Source organism: Carya illinoinensis, chromosome 7 (assembly GCF_018687715.1).
Source record: "Carya illinoinensis cultivar Pawnee chromosome 7, C.illinoinensisPawnee_v1, whole genome shotgun sequence".
Lineage (NCBI taxonomy): Eukaryota > Viridiplantae > Streptophyta > Magnoliopsida > Fagales > Juglandaceae > Carya > Carya illinoinensis.
The window spans coordinates 33,133,381-33,151,817 of record NC_056758.1 but is presented as its reverse complement, the minus strand read 5'-3'; the positions used below and the strand labels follow the sequence as shown (position 1 = coordinate 33,151,817).

The window sequence follows — 18,437 nt, the reverse complement described above, 5'->3', positions numbered from 1 at the left end:
ATGACGTACTTGTAAGGTACAGTAATACATGACAGAATATATTATGTAACAGATAAAAATTGACGACAGAATAAATTCTGTATAATAGACAATTACGTGATAACTTGGCATGGCATGACATATATGATAACACACATACATACACTGTAGATCCTTTACTTAGCACACATACACAGTAGACTGCTAGTAAGTTAAAAACTAACTTACCTCAATCTTTGCGTTTCTTATAAAACTTCAAGTGCGACCATGAGGAACTGTAATTAGTGATTCTAAAAGTTAGAACTAAATCACTAATAATTTTAAATATGGAAAATACTAACTTAAAGAGTAAAATTTTCATTTTACTCTCTACATGTGGAAAAATGACCGTTTTACCCATAACTTAAGGATTTTTCATACTAATTCCAAAAGTTTCCAAAATTTACATTCCTCATGTAAATTTTGTCCTAAACTTAAATATCAACTCAGACGTTTTGTCCGAAAATATGAAAAAATGTTATTGCGCCATAAGACTTTAAATAACCCTCCGAGTCTAATGGCACAAACCATAATACATTTTGACACTTCTAACTATCTCCAATAATCAAAAACACACTTCTGATACCATAGTAAATAATAACACTAACTATGTAGTTAGACAAAAACCTATTCGATTAATGGATTCGTGAAAACTTATGGGGTTTTCACAAGATTCCTAAAATTAATAGAAATTTTACAATTGAATTTCTAGCGGGCTGTTACAATGAAGAACTCCATCAATTTACTAGAAATGATGTATGGGAGTTAGTTCCTAGACCAGAAAATTATAACATAATTGGGACTAAGTGGATCTTTAAGAACAAATCCGATGAGCATGGTACTATTGTGAGAAATAAAGCAAGGCTGGTTGCACAAGGTTACACACAAGTAGAAGGGATTGATTTTGATGAAACATTTGCTCCTGTGGCCCGGCTAGAATCTGTTCGCATTCTACTAGCACTTGCCTGCCATCTAGACTTCAAATTATATCAAATGGATGTCAAGAGTGTCTTCCTAAATGGAGTGTTACAAGAAGAGGTATATGTCAACCAACCAAAAGGATTTGTTAATCATCTCTACCCTGAATATGTCTACAGGTTGAAGAAGGCGCTGTATGGACTGAAACAAGCACCTCGGGCTTGGTATGAAAGGTTAACTGCCTACTTACTTGATCATGACTTTGTTAGAGGACAAGCTGATAAGACTTTATTCATAAGAAGATCAGGTAAACAACTCTTAATTGCTCAAATATATGTTGATGATATTGTTTTTGGAGCAACACTTGAATCTCTTGCTTATAACTTTGCAAATGAAATGAAATCTGAATTTGAGATGAGTATGATTGGTGAGTTAAATTTCTTCTTGGGTATTCAAGTAAAATAATGTAAAGAAGGAATATTTATTTCACAATCTAAATATGCAAGAGATCTTGTAAAAAAATTTGGAATGGAAGAAAAAAGCAATGCTTGGACTCCCATGAGCACTTCAGTGAAAATCAGCAATGACTCCACAGGTAAAAATATTGATCCCACTCTTTATAGAAGCATGATAGGAAGTCTATTATATATTACAGCAAGTAGACCTGATATAGCTTTCAGTGTTGGTGTATGTGCTAGATTTCAAGCTAATCCTAAAGAATCCCATCTTACTGCAGTAAAAAGAATCATAAAATATCTTAATGCCACTGTTGATTATGGGATATGGTACTCAAAAAACACTAATCTTACACTTGTTGGCTATTAGGATGCTGATTGGGCTAGAAATGCTGATGATAGGAAGAGTACTACGGGTGGGTGTTTTTATATAGGTGGAAATCTTGTAACTTGGATGAGTAAAAAGCAAAATTTTATTTCTTTATCTACTGCTGAAGCTGAATACATAGCTGCAGGGAGTTGTTGTACTCAACTATTATGGATGAAAAAAATGCTTGATGATTATGGTTTTTCTTAAGACACTATGACAATATATTGTGATAATTCAAGTGCTATAAGTATTTCCAAAATCCTGTCCAGCATTCTCGAACCAAGCACATTGATATTAGACATCATTTTATAAGAGACTTGGTTGAATCTAAAATAATATCCTTGGAACATGTGCCTATTGAACATCAACTGGCTGACTTATTTACTAAACCTTTGGATGGACTTAGATTTGAGTTTTTACGAAAAGCCATTGGTATATGTGATCCCAAGTGAGAGGTCTTCTAGCATACTAGTTTTAGGATATTTTCTTCCATTTTTTTTTTCTTTCTTTAAAAGCATGAATGTTTCCATTTTTCTTTTAAAAATAAAAAATAAAAAAGAATAATTATAAAACAAAACTGGGTTGTGTATTTTCTTTAAGGTACATGTTTGTTACATCACAGTTTGAGCATGTATGGAATTGCTTTAAAAAATTTTCTGATCTTATGTACTACTCCTCTTTGTGCAGTTCTCTTTAAGTATACTAACCCTATAGGTCTTTTTGACAAAGTTCATCTATAATGCACTGTGAGAAACCTATATGTAAGCATCCTATAATTAATATGTTTTTTTTAAGATGCTCATCAAAGAGGGAGTTCATGCCTTGAATTGATTAATACTAGTTGAACCTAGTACTTCTTTAAAGAGCTCTCTTCTTGCCAAACACAAAGAGTGATCCATATAGAAAAAGTCGGTGTCTATTCATTGCGGAAAAAGACAAACACCCTACACGGATCTATCTCCTTGAGTTCTTACAGAAAAAATCGTTGCTCCAATCATTATGGAAAAAGATGAGCAACCAACATGAACAAAGGGGGTGTACAAACTAGTGTTTGGAGGAGATGCTTATGTATCTAGGCCCTATCATAAAATTTGACTTTTAAGGTCAAGAAACAAACTCTTGAGAGCATCTTTATAAAAAAAAAAAAAAAATTGTCTTTCTTTGAACAAAGGTATCAAAAATATATAACAAAAGAAAGCAACAAACAAAAAAAAAAAAAGGGAAGCTCATAACATGCTATGATATAAGTCTACTCACTCACACACTCACATGAACTTTGGCATTACTGATTCTATGAGGAGTGAACATTAAAAAAGGGACTGTTGCAAACATGAGTGTGCTATGGATTATTGAATTTTTTTTGTATATTCTGCCTTGATTAAACTAAGGTGTTTTTAGGCATGTTATCTTTTTTTTATATATTAAACAAAACAAAAAAAAAACAAATCTTTTTCTAAAAAAAAAAATATTGTTCGGTTTCTTTGTTCTGTTGTTTCTTTTTATTTAAAATTAAAAAAAAAAAAGGGTTCCCAGTGTGTTGCATACATATATCGGGTCTTTTATGTCTAAGTGTAGAAGTCCTAATAGGACTCTTTGGTCCAGCACGTGCACCGGGGGGGGGGGGGGGTCTTCTTTTAAAACCCTTTAGCTTACCTCTTGGCCTTTGTCCCCTACACTCAGCCCGATCCTCATAAACATCCCCTTACCCATTTTCACGGCAGCTTGCTTCCTTCCCCCAATCCTCCATACACGGTGCTCTTTTCACTCTCATTCCTCCTCATTCCATCTTCAAGGTAAATATTCTCGGATCCTTTGTTTTTTTTCTTCTTTTCTTCTCTCAAGTTTCGGTATGTTGATATCTACAATATTTTTGTGAAGGGTTTTATTTTTTTATTTTTTGAAACTTGGTTGTTTGGTTGAGCTACACTACTCAGAAATGGGTTGGTTGTATTGATTCTTCCTATTATATACATGTATTGAGGACAAAGCTCCATTGCACACGGATTCTCTGTTTTTATTCTCCACGGGTGCACACCAAGTGTTTGTGTTTTTTCCTGACTCATCTCTATTTTGTTTTGGGCAATTCTTAGGACGACTCTTTCTTATCTATACATAGTAAGGTTTTATGCACATATCTAAACTTGATTCTTGTACTGATTCAGATGAGATTCAAAGAACGGGCCAAACGCAAAAAGATCACTACTCCGGCACCATCCAAGCACTCTTCAAGTGAGGATGTCCCTTCACTTGAACCAATGCAATTAGGCGACACTTCCGCCCCTCCTCCATCTCCATCACCATCTGGGCCTGTGCCCACAGAAGCACTTACTGATCGCTTCACCTCCATTGAAGCCGAGAATGCCTATAGAAATACCTTTTCCAAAAGACTCGTCTTGGGTGAACGGGAGATAAGCATCCATGACTTTCCTTCGGATGACTTCCAAATTATCCGCCATATATTCATTGAAAGAGGATGGGAGAAGCTCACTCATGCCCTTCCTACACCTTGTGTTGAGGTGGTCCGGGAATTTTATTCCAATATAGCCCACTTCAATTTAGATGATCATAATATCATCTCTACTGTTCGCGGGATTCAGATTGAGGTATCTCCTGCTATTCTCCGCAATCTATTTACTCTTCCTGAGGTGGAATCCCCTCTATACCCATATAAGGGCATGGGAGCCCCAACCAAGACTGCAATGCGCAATCTGTTTGTTGGTCTCACTGGCTCCAAATGGATTGCCAAGACACACAGACTACCTCTTCATAATATGCTTCCTCAGTATCGGCTCCTGGCCAAAATAGTCTTGACCAATCTCTGGCCTATTAGTCGTCGCACTGAAATTTCTCTAGAAAGAGCTTATTTTATGTATGCTCTTGCTACTGGTGTGTCTATTAATTTTCCACGACATGTCATTGATATTATTCATCGTTCACATGTGGAAAAAGAGTTAAATCTCCCCTTTGGAAGTCTAATTACTAAATTGGCCATGATTGCAAAAGTGTCACTTCGAGCAAATGAACCCACCATGAAGTTGCCAGGGCCTATTTCCGCCTTAACCGTGGTTAAATCAGCAGCTGTCATCACCAAGAAGCGCCCCCTCACTACTGAGTCAGCATCCTCTCCACCTGAACCGTCCATCCCCACTTCTCAACTTCTTGAGCAAATCTCTTTGTTATCTCAGAAGATTGATAGCTTCACAGCTAAGTGGGAGGCCAGTCAGTCCAAGTTGAAGCAACAATTGGCTGCAGTACGCTCTGATTGTGTACAAGCAAATGATCGACTGGTTCAACTGTCCTTGGATGTCCAACACATTATGGCAAGCGTAGCAGATTCTGACGATAAAATATAGACCTTCATGGCTGATTGTTGACAAAAAGGGGGAGACAAGTTTGAGGGGGAGCAGCAGCATCAAAGGGGGAGTACATTGACACAACTGAAAAATTTTGAAAAACTTATCATGTTACTTTTTTTTCTGTTGTCCAGTTTAGTTTCTTTTGAGACTGTAATGCAGATACAATTTGGCATGTATTTCGATTAGGCTAACTCACCATTCTGTTTTTATTAAATCACAACTCTTTATAATCTTCTATACTTTTTGTGATTTGATAGTTGACATATTTTCAGGGAATTTACATTCATCAAACTAGTTTCGTCATCAATCCGCCAAAGGGGGAGATTGTAAAGGCAAAAAAGTTGGGTAGGATTAGATGAGTAAATGATAAGGCTTATCTTATCATATTATTTATTATTGTTGGATGAATGTAAAAATAATTATTGATTTATATCTAAACAATGTTGAGTTTATCTAGAAGTCTTAGGAGTTGTTTAGATAAGTCCCTGAAGTCAAAATCGAGTTCTGATAGCATTTCACTTATCCAGAAGAAATCTGAACAGAGTTTAGTCTATATCAGAAGAAGTTATCACGAAATGTTAGCAGTCTGTCGGGACGCATTTTCGCGTCTGTTGCTAACCGTCAGCAGAGTCCTACTGCAACTAGAACTCTTTTCAGACCTTCTATTTAAAGGAATTCGGTTTTGTATCTCTTCAAGGACTTCAAGCTACGAATTTTACAGAGGAGGTTCTGTGTATTTATGAGAGAAAATTCACTTGAGAATTTTCATGGGATTCTTCATATCTTCTTGAGTGTTTTCGTGCTTTGAGTGCGAAGCAACATCGATTGGGTTTCAGCCTTTGGAGTTCCAGAAGGGAGGTCAATATTTGAAGATCACCAGAGGTTCTGGCTGCTACTGTGGTAGAAGACAAATGGGTCATTTGTCTAGGCAAGTAAGAGAGTCGAATTGCAAAGGTTTTATAATTGATTATTACTTGTAATTGTTCTTCAAATAATAAGATTGACTTTCCTGGATTTGGTTGCCCCGTAGGGTTTTACCTTTAAAGAGTTCTTTAAAGGGTTTCACTTCGTAACCAATCATTGTGTCTTGCAAGTTTGATTATTTATTTTAAAGTATTTGATTCATTTCATAATCTTGATAATTGAGATCTAACTTATTTGTTCAAAGAAATTGGTAGACAATTTCGTAATTTTACAGAGATACATTGAGAATTTCACCATCTTCTTATAATTTTTTAAATAAACAAAATATTCCACATGCATGCAGTCAGCTACTGATCAATTCTGGTTAATAATATATTTTTTAATGGCAGACAATTTTGAAAACCAGTGTTGTTGAATTAATTATTACAATTAGACGAATGACCAATGAGAATAATAAATAAAGAACATATATATATGATCTCTTTAAACGACGTTATCGATTATATATGATTGGCTACAAACTAAAATGCCAACATTACTTCTCTTACTACCATTGATTTACTCTGCATGGATTAATAAATTTTGATATATATATTATATAGGGATAAACTATATATATTTGTCAACCTCATCACCTGAAGTAATCATTGAAAGCAATGTAATCATTTTTATTCTTACGGCATTTGTATTTTATGGATAGATATAAGAAACATATAAAGAAAAATAATCCCTGTCGTCAATTAAGAATGATAAACTATGTATAATTTGTGTTCCTTAGAGCGAGTACTATGATTTCTCAAGAGTGGCCGTTCATTCCCTTCTGAATTTATGCTCTTTTTGTTGTTATCTCTCTCTCTCTCTCTCTCTCTCTCTCTCTCTCTCTCTCTCTCTCTCTACTTTTGTACACAACAATATCATGTATATGTAGATGAGTGTGTACATTCATTTTTCATTTGCAAATGGGAAGCTTTAAATTTGCATAAGGGTTTTTTTTTGTTTTTTGGTGTTCCGGCCATTTTGGCTTTAACTACGTGGTACCATTGAAATATGCATAGGGAACATGTATATATGGGGTATAATTAGAAACAGAAGGGCATTGATCATGCATATAGAAATTATAAACTTTTTTTTAATATTGTAATTTATTAGAAAAGATCCATGGCTTGAAGATGCATATATGGAAACTACTTTGAATGAGTCAGATTGACTTTATATATGTACCAACGAGCTAGGTGCGGTTGGCCATAAAATTGGCATTTTATAGACTTCAACGTGGAAAACGTTTGCGCATATACCAAGAAAATACACAAAACAGAGTTGAAAACTTGACTGCCTGTAGTACTACAAGCTAGCTAGCCATCCATGTTCGTCACCGACAATTAATTATAGAGATGAAACTCAAATATAATTGTTGTGAATGCAGTTGTCATCTCAATTAATAATCCTACGCGCGTTCTTACGGCCAGTTGATGTCACATAATTTAACTCATGAGTAAGTACTTCTTATATATATATATATATATATATATATATTAATTAATACTTAATTATATTAAAAACCACTAAAAATACCACGTGTCAACTGGTTCCTATTACATCACGAAGTACCTAGTACGTAGTACTTGGCGAGGATACAATAAGGGAGGATGGATAATTAATATTATATATATAGAAAAAAAAAAAAGAATAACTCATGTACGTATAGAGTAGATAAATTATAAAAGTTTTACGTAATCATGGCCTATTAAATCTCACATGGTTGACCGTTAATTAGTAAGGATATTGTACTGTTTATATATATAACATCTACTCGATAAATTGGACTTCTTGATTAATATTTTAAGAAAAGGTACTTCAAAATTGACTAATCTTTTTTAAGATTATAATACAAATATGAATACCACTATAATTTTCTTATATTCGCACACAGATACTAGGAGTCCTGGGACTCATGCTAGCTAGCTTAATTTCTTGTTTTGAAATTAAGGTTTTCTTTACCGATCGAGGGTATATGCATGCATATTGTATATATGTTATCATATGATGCCAATTAATATACATGAGTACTACTGCCAGTCTGCCATGCGATCAAGCAAATGAGGAATAATAATGAGGATACGAAATCGATGTTCATGTAAGGCGGCGGCGCGTCTACATACATATATGAATAGGGTGAGAGAAGACATATAATACAAGTTGGGATGACTAAAATGGCCAATCATGTTGATGGACTTTTGCGCAACAATTACACAACCTCTAGACCTAAACATGACCGACCAACTCCCCAACTTGTGTGGTGGGTGGGCCCCTCCAATTCCCCAGAGACAATGAATTTGATGCAGATCGGTAATAGGTGTCCAACCTTTTCAAGTCATAATTCATCTATGCCTCGTGATCAATGTCCTTAATCTATTCTCAAGTGAATGCTGTTCACTCTCCTATAAATGATAGAAATATTAGGCAATCATATTGTTAGTATATATATATATATATATATGAAAGACATGACGATAGAGGATAATTATTAAGGATAAAATAACAGTGGTTACCACATATTAGGATTCTCAATGATCAACAAGGGTATCCTATGTTTTAAATATGTTGTTTTATGTTAGGATAATATATATAGCCAAACTTTCCTACCTGCAGGTCGCTCTGTACCGTTAAATGTGCTATTGAAACAGTTATGATCTCTGCAGAAAAAAGGTATCGAGTTCTGAGTTCAAATCCTAATAATTCCCAGAATGCGGTCTCTTTTGGGGGATTGATTTTGCGCATATTCAGTACGTGTGGTAGGTAGGGCTAAGCAAAGTTAGCTGATGGTTTGTCAAAATTATAGAGAGAAGTAGTTGTGGCAAAAGAAACGTACCCCAATCATTCAGCCAGTTGTGAACCACAGAATTAGTAAACCCATGCTGACATGTCATCGTTTCTATGGGATTTGGGGTCCCATTTATATATATGTCATGCCAAGTCATTAGAGTCGTGGAGCTTTAGCACTCTCATGTGTCCGCGTGTGTACATGTCACTTGTGGTTGGGAGAGAGCGTGTACGTGTGGTTGGGGAGTAGCTGGGGACACATGATCGAGGATGTATGCCTTTTCTTCTGTGCTCAGAGAGAGAGAGAGAGAGAGAGAGAGAGAGAGAGGTATGGCCGCCAATGTGGCGGATTATTAGCCATCTCTTGATCTCGACTTTGACAAGGATGGATGGATGGATATGGACATGGATGCTAAATGATCATAGAGATAAGGTTGTTGACCCAATGCCGATGAACCGACAACTTCCACGTGGTCTGCTGATCTGACCACCTCGCTGCTCCCTCCTGACACTTTAGACCGCACGTGACTTCTGCTTCTATGCTCGTGTCAGTGGAGTACCACTGCGTTTGTTTATTTCGCACGTGCGCATCTCCATGCATGCAGGTTCCCGAAATTTCTATTATTTCCATTTGGATAAATTCTGAAATTATATAGAAGGGTAACGTTACGTTAGAGACTAGCCGTAAATATATAAGTTTTTTCAAAAAGGAGTAAGCTCTATCAAGAATGATAAGAAAAATTAAGTTTTTTTTAATATTTTTTTATTAATAAAATCGAATTTTTTTTTTTTATAAAAAGTTTACGCAAGTTTATATTTATATATATATATATTATATAGGGCGCTAATCTATCCTACCATGAACATTAGTCCGCCGGCCTATACATGTACATACACCACAAATGCAATTTAAGTCTTTACCAATGAAATTCAATTGTGGGTGTTGCCAATAAATCACGAGCTCAATAAGTATTGCAAGAATGATTAATATTAGTTTTCAGGATTGTTAAAATATTTATTATTAGATAATTACTAGAGATATAAAGAGATTATATTAAATAAATTTACAAACTGATGTGATTTTATGAAATTTATTATATCTACTTTATAATTAAAATAACTTTACAATCTGATTTACCACATCAAGATATATCAGTTTGTAAGTTTATTTTTATATAATCTATTTGTGGTTAAAGTATTATTCTTAATTAATTACATATATATTCCTTTCATAAATAATGGTATGATATGAAATATATATATATGACCTTTAAAATAAAGAATATACTAATTATTAATTATAAAGATTTAACGGGATCGCAGTAGGAAGTACATTATGTATATATATAGAATATCGTTAGGCCAATACTCGTAAAGTTTTGTTACTCATCATCCATAAACACCGCACACTACACTTATTTTTATTTTATTATTTTATTAGTTTTATTATTTTTAAATAAATTGAGTTCTTCTACTCATGCATATATCATACATTTGATAAGAAAAAAAAAATTATGTGTGGTGTGTGGTCATGTGAGGATGATAAGTAATTTTTCATATTGATAATTTTTTAGAGTAATTTTATTTAAAAGTATTTACACCCCACATCATTTATATGATATAATTTAATTTTTCACTGAAAAATGACGATAATAATTCACTACATACATTACTATCTTGTTAATAAATTTAAATAGATTAAGTTTTTCATATAAAGATCATGATATCTTTATTTTGCTTTGTTTTTATTTGTTAATAATAGTGAAAGAAATATATAAAAAAAAAAAAGGGTATGTTTGACGTCACCGCATACATTCAAATGCTAAAAAGCAAATCATATTTGAGAATGTTAATTGAGACTAATAATATTCACAATATATATTTTTTTTACAATATATTAAAAGAAATTGTTCAATTGTGACCAGTTATTTTCTGTGAAAATGATTATTTTTTGTCAAAATGAGTTTATTTTAATTGTAAATATTTATTCTTGTCGCATATATTTCGTCATAAATACTCATTTTTCTTATAGTGACACCATAATTAGCATATTAATTTTGGTTATGTATTGCATATAATATCACTTTGTTTTGGCATAATAAAAATACATAAACAGAATCAAACAAATTATCACATCGATCTGTTTCTCCATCGAGAAGTCTAAAGTTAAATAGTGAGTTGAGTTGAGATGAAAGTTGAATAAAATATTATTATAATATTATTTTTTAATGCTATTATTATTTTGAGATTTGAAATAAGTGAATTGTTTATTATATTTTGTATTAGAAATTAAAAAAATTGTAATGATTAGATGAGTTAAGACAAATTAGGTAACCAAACACAACCTAAATTTTAGAGGGCAGAGGCATGCATGATCAGTAGTTAAAATGGAACCTTCTCTTTTTAACTCGAATGGAAGGTGAGTTATTAACCATGGTTAAAGGGTACATATGCCTTTCTCTAATAGGTTATATTGCATCTTATGCATTTCCCTAATTATATAAATTCTCATTAGCTAACCTAATTAAAGCCTAATTATTTGATTTTCCCAGGCGTATGGTCCACTTTAATCTAAATATTATATCACGCGGCTCTAATACGCGTGGACACAAACTTGTGAAATAGGGAACGAGCAAATGGCGTTTTTCTTTATTAATTTAAGCTATCTATCTAAATTGGTAGCCCTAATAATGTTTTTAGCATTTTTTTCTCCATCACAAGTGGCTAGCTAGATCTCCAAAGGATCGTGTTGTTACTGTTACTAGCTTTAAAGAAGATGCTTTTATTTTCATGTCTTTACGTTATGGTAAAATTACTCGTGTCTGTTTCTTCTCTTACGAAGAATAAAGTTAAAAAAGAAAGTGACTGAGTGGAAAAGTCATCTCTTATATATTAAATATTATCGTGTAATTTTCACGGAACATGTTATATCATCTATTCTCGTTCGATCATTTGCTGGTTGTTACGTGTCTCTCATAGAACATATTGCATCAAATACATCAAGTCTTTTCGGATTTTTCAAAAGTTATTAACAATTTGGTTGCTTGAGGTACAATTTTTAGGCCATTTGATGAAAGGCCTTTAGGGTTGCATAGTTTACCTAGTGTTTGCAAAGCTTTACAATCTAAAGCCTGGATGGCTTGTCCCTTAATTTGTGCGGATTTTATGCTCCAAGAATACTTGACTAATTTGACTCATTTTCATGTAGATAAGTTACTATAGTTTATCATGACTGCTTTATGGAAGTCAAATGCTCATTTTTCATATTCCAAATTATAGATTTGACATAAATATATGCACTCAGCTTGGAAGTGGATGTAAACTAAAATTTTCATAGCCTCGCGGCATGTCAATGATCTAAATCAATATTTAATATTCCGATGTGAGAAGTGTTACATACATAAAAAGAATATATTATAATATTATAATGTACTGCATCAAGTTATATCAAATTGTGAATTTACTTTTTTATAATCTTTTAATGATTAAAGTATTTACCTACTTCAAATGGGCACTGGTATATATTGATACCAATCTTTATAATTGACTGATCAATAGGGAGAGGAGTGCTTCGTTGCAGCAAGTTTTGACTAATATTTTTGTATTAATTATTTTAACAGAGACATTAGTATTGATATTGTAGAGGTATGGAAACATTTATATATGTTTAATCTAGACGTTCGGCCAATTCATTCCTTATGGTTGGGATTTTTTATAATTGGTTTCCTCTAATCCATTTCGTTTTCTGGCCGGAATTAATCCTTCTAGTCTTCCATTAATTAAGATACTAGCTAGTTTATTGTTGGAAATCTGGTATTAGCTAGGGATCAGTGTCCGCCCTGGCCTAGATCTGGCTGCGCATGCATGCTGGCTGTTCAAAGTCATGTTTTTGCAAGGAATTAAAGTCATGATTGTGAGGTACTACTGTTAATATATAGCCATACATGTCTACAAAAACTTGGTCTTATTTCTCCAACTCTCTTTGGTTTTAATAGTCTTTGGAGATCGAGTCAGCAGGCCCGCCAGTATATATCTTAATTGGTGTGCTCGATATACTTGCAAGGTTTTTGACTTGTAAGTAATGATCATGGACACGAACAGCAGTACTGCTGATAATTTTGTACGTTCAACGTTGTATATTTTCAACATTTCTAAATTGGTGAGCTGGAATCTCAACTTTCTATAGTACTGTTAATTTCTTCGAATTTCAATTACATTAACTCATGATGAGCATTCATGATGTACTGAGGTTATGAAAGATTGTTTTGGTGAATTAGTGGATCATCTAGATCTTCGATCCCCCAGTTGGTAAAATTAAGGTATATACTGCTTCTATGATAAATCTGGATGGATAAATGATAGTTAGTCGTGAGTGTACAAGTTAACGTCATGTAATTATTTTGAAAAAAGTGAACAAATACTAAATCTATACGAGAATAAATAAATTTTTTAATAATAGATCTCACTCTTTTTCAAAATGAATGCAGTACTTATGAACTCTATGACTATATATAATATTACTCATTTAAATATATATATATATATATATATATATATAGTACTACAGGTTTTGGAGGAGTCATTAGAGCCTTATGATGCATGTAAGCTTCTTTACAACTTTCTATATATATAGGAGTAGTATTACACAAACATTTATGCTGAATTTGCTTCCCTAAACTTTTATTGAGATTGATAATGGTATCAGCATTTAATATAAAACATATAAATATTTTTATTTTTTAAATTAAATTGAAAAGTGAAATCATGTTAAGAAAAATAAATCTATAATATCTCACACTCTTATCCATATAATAACTATCTCTACATATATATATTAATATATAACCTAATGATTGAAGAAGAAATTATAAATACGTGAATAATATTTATTTAAATATTAAGAATTATATTCGACAAAGAGGAGTGGCTTTCACATGAATCTCACGTGACAAAGTCTTTTTATGTCTTGGTAATTGCTTGGTTTCTGCTTTTACCGCACGCTTTTCCACCATTTTCTCCTCAAAATTCTCACAATTTATTTTCCTTCTTCCCATTCATATATAGCTCCCTAGCTTCAGCCTCGCTAGAGCGCGTGGATTTCTTACAAGAATTTCATTTGCTGCTCCATTTTCTTTGCTGTTCTTTTTCCCATTAATTATCTCTTCGCTGCTCGTTCGACAGTGGAAACTTCTCTCAGAATTTTCATTGACGAGTGTTCCTTTCTGCTTTCTACTACAGATACTTCGCTGGAAATTAGTTTCTTTATAACCTATTATTAATCACTACCCATTTCTTTCTTTCTTTCTCCGTACGATCTGATTCCGGATAGGGCAACATCTATTGTAGAAACAGCTGCACAAGAATTGTCGTGGGCTATCTCCCGGATGGTTTTGGTTCTGATTACTACTTAACGAAAAGGAGAGAGAAGTTCAGGGTTTGATTGGCGGTAGCAAGTATATACAGAAACTCCGAACGAAGCAGTACTACTTGGAATTACAGCCTTTCGTTGGGGGGAGCTTTATGTAACTGCAAGTTTCAGTTTCTTATGCATAGTACGGAAGACTCTGCACTAAGATCCTTCAAGTAAAGTTGTTTCAGAATTTTGTGACGGATTGTTCCCATATTAGCCCCTTCGAAGACTCAATATACTGACCTAGGATCCAAATTTCTGGAAAGGAAACTCTTTCGGTTCTCTCAGTATGTGAGTTCAAGAATTTGCTCCTTCTTTTCCTCTTTTTCTTTTTTTTTTTTTTTTTTTTGCGTAAATTTTTTAAATTTTATAGTCTTGCGTAAAAAAACAATAACTCTTTTTCTTGTGCTCTTGATCGAGCCGGTTGTTTTGCTTCTTCTTTTTTTTTTTTTTTTTTTTTTTTTATCTGAGTACTAGATCAGAGAGAGATCGGTACAGAGAAAAGGAAGCTGGCAAATAATAAGTGGTGGGAGAGAGTAGATGTGGCGATGGCGGGGTACAATGAAGACAACCAAGCTGGTTCTCGCTATTTTCACCACCTCCTCAGGCCCGAACTGCACCTCCAGCCACCTCCTACTTCTACCATTAATCTACAGCACCATCACTCCCAACAAAACTCCGATTCCAATGACTCGTCAGACCCAGACAACAAGCCCGACACCGATGCCCAAGCCACTAGTAGCTCCGGTGCAGCCACCAACTCCAGCCGCCGCCCCCGTGGTCGTCCCCCCGGATCAAAGAACAAACCGAAGCCACCGATTATCGTGACACGAGACAGCCCCAATGCCCTTCGATCCCATGTGCTCGAGGTAGCCAACGCCGCCGACATCGTGGAGAGCGTGACCAATTATGCGAGGAGGAGAGGGAGAGGGGTTTGTGTGCTGAGCGGAAGCGGGACAGTAATGAATGTTACGCTGCGGCAACCTGGGGTTCCGGCGGGGAGTGTGGTAACGCTGCACGGGAGGTTCGAGATTCTGTCTCTCTCTGGAACGGTGCTCCCACCTCCGGCTCCGCCTGGAGCGGGGGGGTTGTCAATATTTTTGTCTGGTGGACAGGGACAGGTTGTTGGGGGAAGTGTGGTGGGGCCGTTGGTGGCATCTGGTCCGGTGGTTTTGATGGCTGCTTCGTTTGCGAATGCTGTTTTTGAACGTTTACCGTTAGAGGATCAGGAGGAAGCTGGTGCCGTTCAAGTCCAACCCTCAGCGTCACAGTCTTCCGGTGTGACTGGAGGAGGCGGCGGCGGCGGCGGAGGACACCTTGGGGAGGGCAGTGGTGGAAGTGGAAGTGGTGCTGGTGCTGGTGGTGTTTCTCTTTTTAGTATGGGAGCTGGGAATATGGGGAATTTTCCATTTTCGGGCGATCTGTTTGGATGGGGTGGGAGTGCTCCAAGGCCTCCATTTTAATTAGTGGAGATTTCAATATTTGAGATGGAAATGTATGTTAGACTTCGAGTGATACTAGATCGATGTTGGTTCTGCGACTGGCTCATGAATGAGCTCAATTTTTCTCAGCTTTAAATAACTGTTGGAGATGGAGGAGGTGATGAGATCAGGAGAACGTACATGTAAAGCTATCCTTTTTTTTTTTCGGTTTGTTTGATCAAAATGTTCCTAATATATTTAGCAAATTGGTCCTTTCATCATCTTTGCACTGAGAAGATCAAAACAAGAAATTATGAAGGCTTGATATCTTCACGAAGGAAGCCATCATGCATGAGTTTGGAGCAAATATTTAAGGAATCTGCAGGCTTTTTAATTCGGAGGTCAGTGATCGATAAACCATTTGGTTCTTTCCTAGATCTTCTTTTGTTTTTTTTAACTTTTCCTCTCTTAATTTCTTCACTTATTTCAGCTAGCTAGCTTTATACATAAGGGGTGGAGACTTGTATTGCGGAAAAAACTGCTATATATAATAGACATATCTGGGGCTTTATTTTTGTGTTTAATTCCATGCATCTCTTGGGCAGCAGTACTTCATCATATACATGCCGTATTCTTTTCTGTGTTGATGTTTGAATATAAGAATTTGATCAAAACGAGTTTCAGTTTGTGAATTTCTAACATGAAATTTACACAAGTATTGGGAAGCTATATATATATGTGGGTCCTCTTAATTAATTACCTGTGTATATATGTAGATCGAGATATATACATGCATGGTAGATATATCATGTACATATGAATTTTAGATATAATTTTAGATACATATATATATCCATATTTATTTAGCTGAATAGTATAATATTATATATATCCTTTGTTTTTGTCTTGCCAAAACTCCGTGTGCCCCATGCTGCAAAAAGTCTTTGCTTTTGTCACATGAATGAACCCGTGCTGTTTTATCCATCTTTTTTGTGCCACTGTCTTCAGTCCATTTTCTGCTTACCCAACATAGGAAAAGCACCCTGAAGAACCCCAAAAGCTTGTCTCCCTAACAGCATAAAACCCTAGCTAGCTAGTTCTGAACTTCTAGGAACAATGCAAGACCAAGCATCTCTCTCTCTCTCCAGCCAACTTGCAGTTGGCTGACCAAACGTTACAGCAGTAGAAACTAGACAAAGAATTGAACGTTCTTTTTGTCAGTAGTAAAACATACGTTTACTGCATGGGTTGCAGAGATTGTGAATTAGAATTATTAAGCATAATTAAAACATGCTTGCCTACGACATTCGAACACTTGTCTCGCACTTTTGTATTTTGAAAAAAAATGGAAGCAGCTTCTTCTCCCAAGACCCAGAAAAGAAAAGAAAAACAAGAATCAAGCTCCAGACAACTTTTGCCCAAATGATAATTCCCGAGAAAAGGGGTAAAAAAAACTCAGGAAATATTTATTCATGTAATTAATTAACTTAGCGACTTCGAAACTTTGACAGAGGGGAAATAATGTTCTTGAAACTTTGGATTTGATCTCTCTGTTCTTTTTGTATGGACCTTGAAAGGCTAGATTTTATGTCCTAAACTTCTCAAATTGATTTTTAAAAACTTTGGTATAATATCATGCAATGCCAAAACCTAAGACGTCCTGTCTAGCTTTTCCCTTTTCCATAGTTAATCATGGATTATGTTGCACTGTTGTGTTAGTTTTAGTGGGCAATGTACCAATTATCTGCTATAGTAGCTACACATGCACGCAAAGGGAGGAAATGATATGTGATCTATAGAAGACCAGTATTAATAATAATTCGCCTTATCCCTTAAGGGAGAGAAGCTTTCTTTTTCTTAAATCTTGTAGATTGAGGGATCAGAGATGAATCATCAAGGGATAACTGATAATTTTCCCGTGCTTCATTTAATGTTAGTAGAGCATATACAAACATTTTCTTTTTAAATGATCGATGCTATTTTTTATTTATTTCGCAATTGGCTTGATATTGAATGCCTGAAACATGTTTCTTTCATGTTGCATGCCAATGAAGCATTCTCCTCCTCCTCCTGCTGCTGCTGCTGCTGCTGCTTCTGCTTCTTTTTCTTCTCCTCCTTCATGTGCTTCTTGTGCTTCTCCTTCTTCTGCTCCTTCTCCTAGCTTCTCCTTCTCAATATAGGGAATACTTGTGTGATCTGTTGCTTTGCATCTTAATTATTAAAACTTTTGGAGTTTGTTGAGATATTAATGCAGAAGCTTTCTAGGACTGATATTCATTCTTTTCTGGGAAATCATGTTCTTAACTTTCTATCTCAGAAAGCTCAATTAGATAGAAGGAAAAGGTAGAGTATGTAGTGTATATGGTCCCTAAATTAGCTCCATGTAAGATTAGTCGACATGCATTAGGTTTGAGATCATCTTTCCAAACGATGCAACTAGATATATGGGTCATATTATCAATAGCAGCCAAACAAATCCTTGAAAATTTAGCTTGATTTATATCTATATACAGGCTTGTAGCAATTTTCCTAGCGATCTGATTGGACCTTTCCCAAATTATTGTTGTAACTAGTCAGGTAATATTATCAATAACATGAGCATTACAACTCTTCCATGTATGAATTTATCTATCGAGCCGTATGTATGGATTCGATTAGATGAGATGGAGAAAGAAAAGGGCCGGGGAAGACAAAACCCTTCAAGTTTAATATTAGGGAAATGCTCAAGTCTAAACTAATATATAT

The 18,437-nt window shown here is 34.9% G+C and overlaps 1 protein-coding gene across 2 annotated transcripts; it reads left to right on the top strand.

Annotated features, from left to right (window-relative positions):
- The first annotated feature begins 13,919 nt into the window (after positions 1 to 13,919).
- Positions 13,920 to 17,984, top strand: LOC122315170 (AT-hook motif nuclear-localized protein 27-like). Of its 2 annotated transcripts, none has more exons than XM_043130961.1 (2): positions 13,920 to 14,558; positions 14,749 to 17,984. In XM_043130961.1, exon 2 carries the CDS (start codon positions 14,820 to 14,822, stop codon positions 15,732 to 15,734), a length of 915 nt encoding a protein of 304 aa, XP_042986895.1. In that variant the 5' UTR covers positions 13,920 to 14,558; positions 14,749 to 14,819; the 3' UTR covers positions 15,735 to 17,984. The 2 variants fall into 2 exon arrangements, with proteins under 2 accessions (XP_042986895.1, XP_042986894.1); XM_043130960.1 differs by having other exon boundaries at positions 13,920 to 14,562.
- Positions 17,985 to 18,437: the final 453 nt, after the last annotated feature.